Raw genomic sequence first — 14,414 nt, 5'->3', positions numbered from 1 at the left:
TTGCGCAGTGTGAAGGAAAGAGGAGACCAGCTGCACAGGCTGGCTGCGAAATGAGATGCAGGTGATCAGTTTGTGTGATCGGAAACAAGAGACCGTGATCGGCGATCACCAATCATACACTTTTTCACGGAAATCGGCCTATTATGATCGGTGGCCGATCGATCGGCACACCTTTACTGCACAGTTATTAAAAAATAGTATACTCCAATTAAAAGACATGTACAACTGAGTAGGTTTTTTTGAAAAAAATGTGGAACAAGCTTTGAGAAAACTGCAAAACTGCTGAAACACTGAGTTCCTTCAAATCCGGGCTAAAAACCCATTTATTTAGAGTTGCCTTTGATTTATAATAACTGTCCACAAAGAAGAAGGATCTAAAATTAAGGAAAACAAAAGTGTACATGGATAGCTATTGTGGTAGTTCAGGAACTTGCACTAATAGGTTTAGTAATCCCAACCATCTGCAAAGACAAGAAGATTAGAAGGAGATTGAGACACAGCTATGACTCAAAGAAGAAATAGGGATGTTGTGAAAAGTAAAGACCTTAAGTGAACTTCTCGTCCTCAGAGGGACCAAAAGGGCAAAAGGTCATTCAGGGAGTGACTTTGCCAAACAACCAAGACAAAGACAAAAACAAAATACTTAATATTTTTTGTGAACTGTATGAAGCTTAGCAGAAATAAACAGTGTTTCTGTTGAGGCTCCAGTGATAAAGTTCACTTTAAAACATAAGAATCCGAGACAACAAAGACAAGCCTTAAGAAATGAAAGACATAGTTACATCGCTTTGCCTGACGGTATTAAAACTCTACTCTATACACCTCTAATTGTTTTGATATTACTTTTGTCTCAGCTAACATTCATTTCAGTCCAGTGGTAGTTCATAGTTCAATAAGGCTTGACTTCATTTCCAGACAACATATACAGGCCATATTTGCTATAGAGTTGTGGGGTATGTGTAGCTTTTAAAGGAGTCATCCTCTAACTGTGTTCTTCAAAGAATAAATTAAGCTAAGCCCAAGTCATCAGCCCTCTATATGTTTGATGTTCACTAAAAATCACAAAAAAATAGAGCCTAACCCCATTAATCTGCCACATCTGTAATGAGAACATTGCTGAAGAAGCCCCGTTGCTATTTTTGATGAAACACTGCAAATATGTTGTTTCCATGTTGTTTTAGACTGAAGACAGCTGACTTGTTCAGTCTAAGCATTCATTTCTAGCCAGCAAACCGAGGCGGTCGAAACTTATTTGTCTTTAAGTAACAGAATAAGCTTATAGAGTTGATTTTCTTTTCTTTATCTAAGGTTGTATTTTCCTAGCTATATGGTTCTTTCATGTCTTTCACTGTTTCATGAATACCAAAGCCTTTATTTTTGCTGGTTGCCTGCATTTAGCAAGAGGTCTTAGTAAGAAGGCTGCACCCCGGCAACCAAACTATCATGACACCAAATATCATTTCATGACTATAAGTGACTTTTGTATTGTGCAAAGTCCAGTTTATGTAATCATTTTAAATATGTTGTCATATTATTCATGGGGAAAAAAAGAGGCACTTCCCAGCTTATATTGTTGAGTTTGAACATGTTTCTTCCTCTCTCCAATTCGTCCAGTGCATCGTTTTTATTTTTATTTGCCAGGCATCTCTTTGTTTGTTCTCCTGACGGACAGTCATTGGGCAATTCTGGAACGTTTCTAGAACACAACATTTCTAATACCTTCTTGTGTGTGCGGCAATATGCATGTTGCTGATTTGTGAACAACTCTGATGGAGTGGCAATCTGTCTAGGCGATTTGTCAAAGTACATCGACTGTTGAAACATTGCTGGCTGTCTAGTTAACTTGTTGTTAATCAGTTTCATTGGTCAAATAATAATGATTTGATAAAATTTGTTTTTGTCCTTCATTTTATTCCTTCACCTCTTTGGTTTTTTTCCATGTAGACTAAAAATAAATATAAAAAGTGGCTCTCGGATATTACAGCATTAACAGAATAAAGTCTTTTTGTACATCATTCCAACGAATGTCCGATTGTTTTCTGCTTTCTGTGTGCACCTGCTTTTACACACTTTGACCATAATGATTTTTTGTCTGATGCGTCTGCAATGTTTGCTTGAGGTAAACAGTACTGACTGCAGTAATCTCAGTGATGAAACTTCTTTACATCTGAATGGACTTACCAGAAGAGCACAGTATCTTATTACCGGTACTTTGGCCCAACATTGCGGGAAAGGTTTTGCGCTTAAATTGTTTCTTGTTCTTTTTTTTTTCTTTTTTTAATGCTTTTTGCTCTAGTTATTGCCACATACCCTTCCGATCAACTCCTGTCCCACCTTTAACCCACGCACCCTACAGCGGGTTGTTGTGCTGGCGTTTCTTTTTTCCATTTTCATTTTTTTGCTGACACCACAACTCTTTAATGGGTGTATGCACATTTACAAATGCAACTATTGCACATACTGTTCTAGTCATTTGTAAGTCATACTCCCTGAACATTCTCTGTTTGCAAAACTACACCCAGAAATAATGTTTTTATTTTATCGTTATTATTGAGCCAGTTCATCTGCCCCTACTGGAGAGCACTTTGGATAAACATGTTGTTTTTTAAAATGTGCTTTATAACTAAAATGGACTCGATCGGATTGGAATATAGTCGTGAACTATCCTGCAGCATCATTCCCAATTCACAGCAAACACGAGGAAGAAGGTGCAGCGGTCCGATAATTGTTTCAATCAGTAACTTCTAATCGAAATGGACAGAAATCACATGCGGGGTACCCCAAGGCCCAGTCTTAGAATCCATCATATTCAATAAAAAGGATTGACTCAGTTAGGCCTAATATTACAGTGAACCAGAGAGGTTAACAAAATGCAAAAGTCTCAACACAACAACAAAAGTCAAAGCAGAAGTTATGCTAGCAAGTTTTTTTTTTTTTTTAACAAAACCGTTTTGCTGTTGTGTTGTGGCATTTGCATTTTGTCGACCTTTCTGCCACCGTATATTTTATAGATGCATCCCGAACTTTTCAGGTATATATGTGTTTTTTAAAATCTTTGGAAACCGTATATATGGCATAAGATCCCAATAAAATACATAAAAGCTTGTGCTTTTCCAAAATGTGAAGAATCCAGTGGCATAAATACTTTTGCAAGGTGCCGTACGATGCCTCCAGGTTTGTGGTTGGAACTTGATAAAAAAAAATTAAAAGTAAAAGGGAATACCTTTCAAAGCGCTGTAAATCTTTTGATTTTACTATTGATAGGTATTTTCCTAGAACCTACATAAAAGAACCACAGACAACGTATATGAATTTATGACTAAACTTCTGCAAAAGGAGAAGACTCTGTCAACTGCTCCTCTGAGCCGTTCACAGAGCGTTTTGAAGATCTTTGGGTAGAGCTTGTTTTTTATTATCAGACTTCAAAGAGGGAGGATAGGCAAGATAGACAGCAGAGGAAACAGCAGGGGTCGTAAAACATCGTACCCAAACACAGCAAAGGTCGTAAAACAATTTAACATCTGGCCCATGATCTGAGCCCGGTTCAAATCTCGGTCAAACTGTTTCACATGAAGATAACAGGCAGCTGTGACCTCCAGGTCAGTTCACACATACAGTTTAAAGAAGAGAACACTTTAAACTGACTAACATTAGACTGAAATATGAACTAAAGTAACAACAAAATGATAATACCAAAAAATCCCTGTCAACTATTTTGAAATCATCTCAACACTTCCAATAACAAAAAGGCATGATTTATTTCTTGATTTTCATTTCTTGTGAACTTTTTTACTAGAGTGTATCGCTCTCCTCGATTAGCGGAACCACGTCAACCTTTTCACTTTTAACCTTTTAACACCAGTTGAAATCAATCTGCTCCTCCCTTTCTGGGAAGCCTGGCCCTTCTCATGGTATTGGTCATCCAGTGGGATAAAAAGAGCATTGCTGCTGCTGCAAGTCGTTACCGTTTTAGGAGCAGAACAATGGCTGGAGGTTCTAACTTAATTTGGGTTCCCTTCCTTCTCATCTGTGTCTTCCCTGCGTCTGACAGCAGACACGGTAAGAAGCAATGCTGTCCCGTGATGTTTCCAGTAAATATAGCATTGAAACGTTGATTGAAATTTGAATCCTTGGTGTGTTTTCAGTGCCGTATAACGTGGGGGAGTTTGTCAAGAACACTGGAAACCCACAGCTGGACGACATCCTCTCCAAGATTACTGTGAGTCCCCACTGATTCTGACATTGTTCATTCATAGTGCATGTAAAGAGAGTAGACAGCACAGATTATGTGATGGAAAAAAATAAGACCATGCTGATCCGTTGTAAAGCTTTTACCATTTTTAATGTGACATCTTGATATTCATTTGAAAACAAGCAAAAATGCAATTAATGGGAAAAATTAACCTTATGAGAAAGCCACACTTACCTGGTTGCACAAGTGTTCCCAACCTTGAAACTCATCTGACGTCGAAGCACATTTGGATTTAATTTTCTGCATTCAGACATCTTTCAGTTTGACTTAAAATTGGACAACTACAAGCTGAAAAAAATTTCGCAATTTAGACTGCAGCATTCAGTCAGCGGAGTTGAGAAATCAGGGCAAAGGAAATATTTTCTTGACACACTTTTGCCATAGCCTCCCTGAGTACTATTACTGAACATGTCTCACAGTTTGTGCACAAAATTTGAACACAGTGACATTTTCAGTAACAGCAGAATAATGCACCATGTCACAAAGTTCAAATCATCTCTAACTGATCTCTTTAAGTCGACTCCAATCTGATTGTGTGAAGGTTTCAAGTCACACCACTTCGGATCTGTGCTATGAATAATCACATATCCACTGAAACCTTTCATCTTACTTGGGTTTTGCACAATTTTTATATCCACTGTGTTGCTGTAGTAAAAGTTGTGTGGTATAAATAGTGATTGAACATTTTTAATGTATTCCTCTCAGATACCCTTGCCAGATGGAACTGATTTCGACGAAGTAAATGTAACGGTATGTAATAATCACCTCCTTTTCATGCTAATTTGAATGTTACTTGGGTTCTTCTAACCTAATGCCTTTCATTCTCTTTCAGTCAATAAAAATCAGACTTTGCACTGGTGAGTGTATTCTTTATCCATGTTCCAGTTCTGATCTGACGCATGCTTACGGGTTCTCTCTTCTGTTTTTGCAAGGGGTTGAGGAAAGCTTGGATTCCCTGAACAAGCAGCTTCGGGAAGCAAGTCGGCGTAACAGCCAGCTGGGTGAGTAGACGGTACATCCTCCTTCGGCGGGTTGGAAAGCTTCCTCTTGCGTTGTTCTGCTGTAACCTGCGCGCTCCATCGCAGACGGGGAAGCCTTCGAGTTGAGGCGGGAGGTCAGGGAGCTGAAGCTGAAACTCTCCACCTGCAGTTTGGCTGTGTTGTCCGTCGCCGGCTGTAAGATCGTGCCTGAAAATCCTGAAAATCAGAGGAGGCTTCAACAAGCAAAATGCTCAAATGTTTTGTCTGTTTCCCGACAGCGTACCACACCCAGCTGCAGACCAAACTGAAGCATCTGCTGGAGGTGATTGACAGTGAGAACATTCAAGGTGAGACCACATTTTAAGGTCATTTTCATCTTTGTAATGCTTTGGCATAGTGGAGTTTTTCTTGAAAATATATTTCTTATAGTTTTGAAGATCATGGCTCTGACCAGGGATGTTAGATCTCTACGGAGGAAGTTTGAATCCCTCGTTAACTCAAATGGAAATTCGACCGAGATAACAGGTGAGAAGTTTTATTCATCCATTCAACGTTTTCAGTTTTTCAAAATGTTTTTTTTTATACATATTTCAGTATTATTAACTTCATTCATAAAAAAGGGCATAAATATCACAAGCTTTTTACACAATTTGTCACATTACAACGGCAAACTTCAATATTTTTAATTAGGATTTTGTATCCTAGCTAAAAGTAGTGAAGTGAACTGTGAAGTCGAAAGAAAAGAGGTAATTAGAGTCATAAATTTTACAGCAATATTTTTGGTTTAGTTAGCTAGTCATAGAGAAAAAAAAGGGTGTTAATTTTTTCAAAGTCATATTTTTGCCATGCTATAAATGTCGGTGAAATATTTCATCCATAAGCTAAATATTTTGCTTAAAAATATATATATTTAGCTTTCAAATTCAGTATTTAGTCATGAAGCTAAATATTTAGCTTGCAAACTAAATATTTAGTTCCTACTTATGCTGAGATTTGTAGTTGTAACTTGTAAAAAATGTGATAAAGATGAATTCCTCAGTATACATTCATAAAGCACTGCAGGTCACGTGTTATCAAAACGCTTCAATTTAATTTTGATGTTTTTATTTTTACTGAATGTCTGCCTTGAATAGAGAAGTCTCTTTTCTGAATTCATTTCAAACAGCTGTGCAAGCTGAACTGAGCGCAAAGACCGCCGAGCTGAACGCCAAGAAGCCACAAATCAACAGGAACGATGAAACTTTGGCATTAAGTGAGGTTTTTTGTTTGTTTTTTTTCTTTTGGAAAGATTTATTCCTTTGCTGAGGAGTGAAAACGGTGTTCAGTACATGATGAGTGTAATTCCTGTTTCCAGTCCTAGAGATAATCTCCTTGCAGAATCAGATCTGGGACCTACAGCAGACCGAACTGAGCAGCAAAACCGCTCTTACTGTCGATGGACGACTTCTGGGTAAATCACGCTCTCTTTGACTGAAAAATTAGAACAAGGAAGTACACTTAGTATCTGTTAAAGTAATTTTACAGTTCACCCATAAACTCAATCTCATAATCCAGACTCTTAATTTCCCTCAGCGCTACAAGAGCTACTGGACAGGAAGCTCTCCGAGCTGCAACGCAAAGAAGACCCGATCTCTATTGGTGTGTAAGCCTCTACAACTACATTTGCCAGTGTTTCTTTTTTTTTTTTTATCCACAATTTTAAAGTCATACTAAAAAAAATAACCTGGTATTTCTAATCGTTCATATGGACGTGACTGATCAGTGCTGGAGCTGATTTCTGTGCGCCATAAAATCACAACGATGGAGAAAAGGGTTAAGATCCTGACGGAGGGATCCAAATCTAAAATCCTTGGTGAGTTTGTGTTTGCAAATCACCGACACATATCTTGTTCAGGTTGTGCACGTTGAGCTTGATTTATTCATTCATTTTCGTTTTACTTTCAGATGCTCAGAGGGAATTGAGGCAAAAGATTGAGCAACTGAAGAGAGCGATCGTGCTGCTCAGTGGACGGGAAAATGACAAGAATCTTAGTAAGCCTGCACTCCGACATCTCCACTTAGGTTCTTGTTGTCACTTTTGCATTGACCCCGATGTGCTTTTGATTTGGATTTTTCAGCCAGGGAGATCCTGAGGCTCCAGCTGGAGGTGGACCGATTGGCAACGTTAGTTTCAACTTACGAAAAGACCCTGGAGCCCACCATCACAGGTGAACGGGCGGATGTAAACCAAAACATCGACACGAACAACTATGGGTTTTATTTATGGCTGAAACGATTAATCTGATTAACTGTGATGAATCGATAATTGACATAATTGCCAACTAATTTAGTAAGCGATTAATCGTTAACTGGACCATACTGACTCCAAAAAAGGCAATTTACTGACAGAATAAGGCGTTGAGAGCACCAATTAAGTCAAAACGGTCCAAAAAATATATAGACATTTTTCATTAAAAATAATTTTAAAAACTCTGTAAATTTGTTCTACTCAAATGACCTATTTTAAGCTTCACATGGTTCAAATTCTGTCAAAAAAAAAAACAACAACTAAAAAGCACCTTTTGCTATCTAATTATGAATTAGTAGTCAACAGATCAGCCCTAGACTGCATTCATGCAAAGTCAAACAAAAAGGACTGAGCTTTTCACATTTTGATGTTAGAAGTAGTTTTTTTAGGTGGAAATGCATCCTTTGCTGCAAATGATAAACCTTTCACTAAAGCAATGCAGTGTTGTTGCATTTTACTCCATAAAATGTTTTTGGTCTTATTTCATTTCTTGTTCATTTGCTTCTTTAAATGTAGCTATTTCTAATTAATAAAGAAGGCTTAAGTGGTTAAATGAAAAATAATTTCATCTGATTAATTGATTAATCGTCAGAATAATCAATCCCTAAAGTTAGCTGAAGCCTTAGTTTTATTTGAATTTTATGAGATATACTAACACAAAGTAATTATATATATATATATATATATATATATATATAATGTTTTTTTTTTTTTTTTAAATCTTAGTATACGGAGGTATTTTGCAGTTACAGCTGCAAAAAGTTAAGATTATGTGTCCATTTTTTTTTTTTACTTTGAAACCATTTTCCTTCCATGTACTACTTTGTGTCAGTCGGTCAGTGACATAAAATCTCATCAAAACACATTTAAAATTGTTGATGAAATTTGAAAATTTGTGCTTTTTAAAAAAAAATTTTTATTGAAGCCATAACAGTGGAACTGGAGGTGATGAAGCGAAGAGAGGTCATTTTGCAGAAATCGTTGGAGAGTACAGACCAGGCCATCGCACAGCTGAGTGAGTAAGAGTAGAAAGAGGAGGGATCTCTGCCTTTGGAGAATGTTTTATGTGTTCACCGTAACAAAGCCAACGAGTGTGCACTTTTATTTTGACCAGTCATGAAAGTAATCAGCATCATGGAGGAGCTGACGGAGCACAAGGAGACGACAACCGGTGAACAGACTGGTGAGCGCGCCTCCGCTTACTCTTAAACCGCACCACTTTCGACATTTAATCTTATTCGAATGTTTTTGCAGATATTCTGACGCTCCTTCAAACCTACAAACTAGACTACTCCAAAGCTCTGAGTGAAATAAAGAGTGAGTCTTACTCTGTGGCGTCAGTGACATTTTGTGAGATGCATTTTTGATAAGCAAGACTGTTTTTGTGTTTCTGTGCAGGCCTGAAGGAGCAGCTGCGTCAGACGCGTGAGCAATGCTTGGGACTTGAGGAGCGATACATCGGTGAGCGGCTTTTCTGAACTTCCGAGTCGCGTCACGGTTACTCTCCCGATCTAAAGTCCTAACCTGTTTCTCTCAGCGGTAAAGACTGAACTGGAACAAAGGATAGCACAGCTAAACAGAACCGAAGACTCTGAAACTGCCCTTGGTATTTATTTCAGTTTTTTTTTCCAAAACATTCCTATTTATTAAAGAAAGATGTGGACTTACTTGGTTTCTTTCTATAATATTTGTCTTGTACATTATGCTTGTCTGTGTCAGTTGTGAGTATAATACACCTGCACAGTCAAATCCAGGCTTTAAAGAAGGCAATCGCAACATCGCCAAGTGAAAAGGAGATTTTAAGTGAGTACCACTTATCTTTACGAATGTAGTTTCAACCTTTTTGAAAGTGAGATGTTTAAATGTCCTTTTTGCTTTTCATTTTCTCCTCAGGGCTGCAGAAGGAGCTGCTGCAGAAAGAGAAAGAACTAAAAGCCAAGACTGCAGACATAGAAAGACTGATCCCCAACTCACAGATAAGTGAGTGTCCGGGTCATATGGAAAATGTTTCAGCCTATATTTTCTCTCCAGGTGGTTTGCAGACAGGCAGCTTTGCTGACACCTAAATGATCCCTGTTTAATGTTTTATCAGAGTAAAAACAGTCCCATTTATGGAAGGAAGTTCACTTGCAGCTGGAAGCCCAGAAAATTAATCACTTTGTTTCTGCAAGTAACAATTATTTCAGTAACCTATCAATTTTTCTATTGATTCATGGATTAATCGCATATTTTTATGTGATTGTTTAATCAAACCAACACATTCTGCAGGTTTTCATGTAACTTATTAAGCTCTTTACATGCAATATTATCAATACATTAGCAGAAACAAATAATAAAATTCCCTTCTGAATTTAATTATTTGTCACTTGAGGAGCTTTTAGTAAAACATATTTACAGACAAAGGGTATTTTTTTAATGTAAATGCAGAATGTATAAATATTTTTTTACATTTTGGCTTAATTACCGCTCTGCATATTTTTTTTTTTTTTTTCAGCAAATGACCTTTTTTAACTCTGTCCAGTTAACCATTAATCACTTACTAAATTAGTTAACAATTATTTCAACAATTGATTAATCACAATTAATCTAATTAATCACAATTAATCGTGATTAAATAATTAAATGATCAACACTTTCTACAGATTGTGAATTGTTTTTCTGCCAATGAGATCCTTTTTTTTTGCTGCAGCTGAGCAGTGTCAGGGCGCGACGCACGTAGCATCCTCAGCGCTAAAAAGCCTAAAAAATAATTTATTTGGAGATCTGTGAGCAGATGTAGTTAGGATGTTTCTCAAGTTAACATGTTCAGACCAGTCAGGAAACTCTCACTGATCTCACTCATTTGTTTTAGTCTGCTGTTAAAAGGTCCCACCAAGATTTCAGCTCTGTTGTTTCCCATTTACATTTGTGTTTCAGTTTTAAATATTATTGAGCTGCAGAATAACATCTGGACCCTTCAGAGCAAGGATACCAATGAGACGACCAGTGAGATATCAGGTACTTTAAATTGTCACTGGTTCAGAGTTAAACATTTATGGGAATTGTATCACAAATTCCTTCATTTACTGGGTTTTTTTTCAGAGCTGCAACGGAGACTGGAAGGTCTGCTGAGTGAGATAGACAGCAGAGACCAGGAAACCCTAAAACACAGTGAGTGAAACAGTTTCTAACACTTTCATTCCTCTAATCAGCACATCTCTGTCCTCCTGCGGTTCATTATGACATTTAATAAAACACATGGAGTTGTTTTCTAGGTTCTTGACTTTGCGTTTTGCGTTTCAGTGATGACAGTCCTGACCCTGCAGAGCCAGGTGGAGTATCTTCAGAAACAGCTGTCGGTGACTGAGGTTTTACAATCCCACAGGATTACCCGTAAGTGCCTCCGGCAAACTGGAGTAAAATCTGAAGTCAGGTTGATTTTCGCCTCGAAAAAGTATCCAGACACCTTCACTCTTTTTAAATGTCGCCGCAGCACCGGCCAGAAATGTTACAAAAAGAAGAGGATGAAAACCTGTTAAAGGTTGTAAATAACTTCAGAATATGGTGGAAGTTTAACCACCAGAAGAAAAACAACCCTAGACATCAGTGGAAAGAATTAAGAATCATACTCAAACATGATTGAGCTTGAACTTTTTTTTTTTTCAAAGAAGTATAAGTAAAAACAATAAATGTACAAAAAGGAGGTTCTAAAAAAAACATTGAGTGAAAGAGACTGAATGTAGTCTTTGGCACACTTTTCAGATTTTTACTTGTAAAAAACTTCAAAAATCACATAGAATTTTCCTTAAATCTCACAGTAATGTAATATTTTGTCTTGGTGTATCACATAATTGCGGAAGAGGATTAAGACCACTAAAAAGAAAAACAATCTTCTTTTTTTTCCTTCTATTTTGACCATTGTGATTTCCTGCAAATGACTAATATTTTTTTTAATCCTTCCCACAATCAGAACTCAACAGAGAGCTTGAAAGCAAGCAGGCGCAGTTGCAAAACGTTTACTTGGAGATGAAGGAGAAGAACCAGGAAAACGGCAAACTGTGTAGGTGAAGCGAGAAAACGGTGCAATCTTTATCAGATATTAACATTTACGTGTGCCTCATCATTTTGTTTCTGCTTTATTCAGTGGTAAAAATCTCTGTACTGCAAAGCCGGCTGAGAGAGTTCGAAAAGGAAAAGGAAAGTGAAGAAAAAAAAGCCGTTGTCACGGTATACAGTGAGTGGGCTCCTGGTGTTTATTTGTGTCTTTTTTTTTTACGATTGGGAAGAGCAAGTGTGACGTCGTTGTTCATTTTGTGTTTACCTGACGCTTCGTAGAGCTGAAGGAACAACTGAAGATTAAAGAAGAGGAGAACCAGGAACAGAAGAACTTAATCACAAGTAAGTTTAGTAAACATGTAGGCTGCTGGGAATATATTTAATTCATAAATTATTTAAAAAACATTTTTATTTCTACCAGCTCTGCAGATCAGCTTGAACCAGACTCAAGCAGAGTGTTCTACAAATGAGCAGCAAATTCAAGGTGACTATTACTTCTTCATCCCTTGCTGGAGGAAATGTTTTGAATTCAAAACTTATAATTTTTGATTTTACTTTTGGTAGACCTGCAGAAAAGTTTGGAAGCCAAGATTGTGGATCTCAAGAACAAATCTGATACAGTTACGTCTCTTGGTAAGCCGTAAAGCTGCGCATCGTAGAATATCTTTTCTATGATTTGGAAGATCGAAGGATGTCGACGCTAACGAAAAGCTTGTGTTTGTTTAAGCTCTTCAAGTTTCTACACTGACTGTGCAGCTGGAAGAACTAAAGAAGAAGCAGCTGGGGAACTCTGTTTCCCAAACTAAAGTTGAAGGTGGGTTTGTGTGAACTGTCCACACAAATGTTGTTTTAGCTATTTTAGCTCAATTACTTCAAGTGTTTCTTAAGGGAAAGGGACCCATATCCTGTTCTTGTTGCTAAAAATAGATTTAAAAACGTTTATAAAGTAACAAAATAAAAAGCTTTCACCTATCACAAAAAAATACAAATCTTTGTCTTTCTTACAAGTACTATATATTCTTGTACTGTGTACAGTTCAATATCAAGCTAGCTAGCTGACAAATATTTCTGTTTTTTTTTTTTCTTTTAAGAGCTTCAAAGAATTATTGACCAGAAAAGTGCAGAACTGGACAAAGTAACACAAGAACTGAAACAACGAAGCACCCAGTCCCAAAGACGTAAGATATAAGCCAGCAACTAAATAAATAAATAATTCTTTTGGAAGATATTTACATGAGTGGATTAAAAATGTGAGACTCTTTCAGTTTTACAGATTATTGCCGTACAAGTGGAGATCGATCGATTGGTAGCCGTGGCCTCAAACGAATCAGATTACACCAAGATCCAAGGTGAGTAGCAAACACGTAGCATTATGCTAGCACTGGATAAGTTTAGAATTGAATATGAATTTAAAAAACTAATTGTAACCGCAGGACTCCAAGATCATCTCAGTCACCTGATAGAAGGAATTCAGGACAAAGACAATGAAAACACAAAGCTCAGTAGGTATCAATGAAATGAGTGGTGCACTGCTGAGCATGCTCAGTAGCTGATCTGATATTATCACATCTTTCTCTGTCAGCATTTAAAATTTTGACTCAAAAAGACGAAATAGCCACGCTGAAGAAGGAGATGGAGAGCCAACTGGGAGCGCAAGCTGAGAAAATTAAAGGTGAGGCAAAGTAATAATAATAATAATAATAATAATAATAATAATAATAATAATAATAATAATAATAATAATAATAATAATAATAATAATAATAATAAAAAACATCCCATGGACACACCTCACGCTTTCTTTTTCTTTCTTATTTCCTAGATCTGGAAAATCAATTGGAATCGGTCAGAACTGAGATAAAAAAGAAAACAAATTTGCTGGAGACGTCAACCTTGAGAATTGCGAATCTGTGTGAGTATTTAGTCCTTTTGGAAATAAGAATCAACATAATTACTAGATAATGAATAAAAAGAAACCATCAAGTCACTGCCTTTTTTATTTATTTATTTTAGCTGCTCAGATTATGGAACTGAATGAGAAAATCGTACCACTGCAGGAGGAAATAAGAGACCTCAATCAGACGTATGCTGAAAACCTCGCAGGTAAAGCGATAACATTTACTTAAGGTTAAATTGTACTTTTGGCTCATATGCATGTGTTTCTAAATCTTCAGAACTTCAAGAGAGACTCAATTTTGCTCAGAAGAAACTGCAAAACACTGAAGCTCAGCTCCAGGAGGCAGACGCAAGGAATTTTCAACTAGGTACAAACTCCTTTCATGTACTAGTTTAACAGTTTTGCTTGTTTTTAATTTGCCACTGGAATAACTATGTGTTTTCTGTCTCTGTCAGTAATGGATATCGCCAATCTGAGGGCTGAGCTGAAAAAAGCAAAGGAAGGAACTTCTATAACTGCTAAGAAGAAAGTTGACGGTTTGTTATTATTTTTATGCAGTAATATAGCAAATACTTACTGTAGGGTGCCTTACAAAAGTATTACTAGTAAATTTGTTTTCACATTTTGTCACAAACCTCTATGTATTTTATTATGATTTTATGTAATAGATCAACACAAAGTAGTGTATAGTTATAAAGGAGGAAAACTTTATAGCATTGTCTTTTACCACAAATCTGTTTTGGGTATGTCCCTGCCAGCTTTGCACATCTATAGAATCACATGTCTTACTAGTTCTTCTTTGCTAAAAAGCTCAACTTCAGATTGAATGCATACAGTTTTCAGTGGATATTGGTCTGGACTTTGCCTAGTTTGTTTTCTAACCAGCCTTTAGGTTAATAATCCATTGACCATATAAATGCACAATTTGACGTTTCAAAAATAAAATTGCTCAGTGGAAACATG

At 36.9% G+C, this 14,414-nt stretch overlaps 1 protein-coding gene across 1 annotated transcript; it reads left to right on the top strand.

The window, feature by feature from the left end:
• The first annotated feature begins 3,947 nt into the window (after positions 1-3,947).
• LOC103461001 (myosin-2 heavy chain-like) lies at positions 3,948-14,121 on the top strand. The gene is made up of 38 exons (XM_008403317.2): positions 3,948-4,059; positions 4,146-4,219; positions 4,958-5,002; positions 5,085-5,109; positions 5,185-5,253; positions 5,338-5,427; positions 5,511-5,579; positions 5,662-5,757; positions 6,398-6,484; positions 6,587-6,682; positions 6,805-6,870; positions 6,995-7,084; positions 7,177-7,263; positions 7,350-7,439; positions 8,445-8,534; positions 8,634-8,702; positions 8,774-8,836; positions 8,918-8,980; positions 9,057-9,125; positions 9,239-9,322; positions 9,413-9,499; positions 10,436-10,516; positions 10,601-10,669; positions 10,802-10,891; positions 11,469-11,558; positions 11,643-11,732; positions 11,834-11,896; positions 11,976-12,038; positions 12,119-12,187; positions 12,282-12,368; positions 12,646-12,732; positions 12,820-12,903; positions 12,988-13,056; positions 13,137-13,226; positions 13,377-13,466; positions 13,568-13,657; positions 13,729-13,818; positions 13,907-14,121. Exons 1-38 carry the CDS (start codon positions 3,984-3,986, stop codon positions 14,104-14,106), a joined length of 3,087 nt encoding a protein of 1,028 aa, XP_008401539.2. The 5' UTR covers positions 3,948-3,983; the 3' UTR covers positions 14,107-14,121.
• Positions 14,122-14,414: the final 293 nt, after the last annotated feature.

Source organism: Poecilia reticulata, unplaced genomic scaffold, assembly GCF_000633615.1.
Source record: "Poecilia reticulata strain Guanapo unplaced genomic scaffold, Guppy_female_1.0+MT scaffold_440, whole genome shotgun sequence".
Lineage (NCBI taxonomy): Eukaryota > Metazoa > Chordata > Actinopteri > Cyprinodontiformes > Poeciliidae > Poecilia > Poecilia reticulata.
Note: the sequence above shows the minus strand (reverse complement) of the source record. Positions and strands in the feature narration are given on the sequence as shown.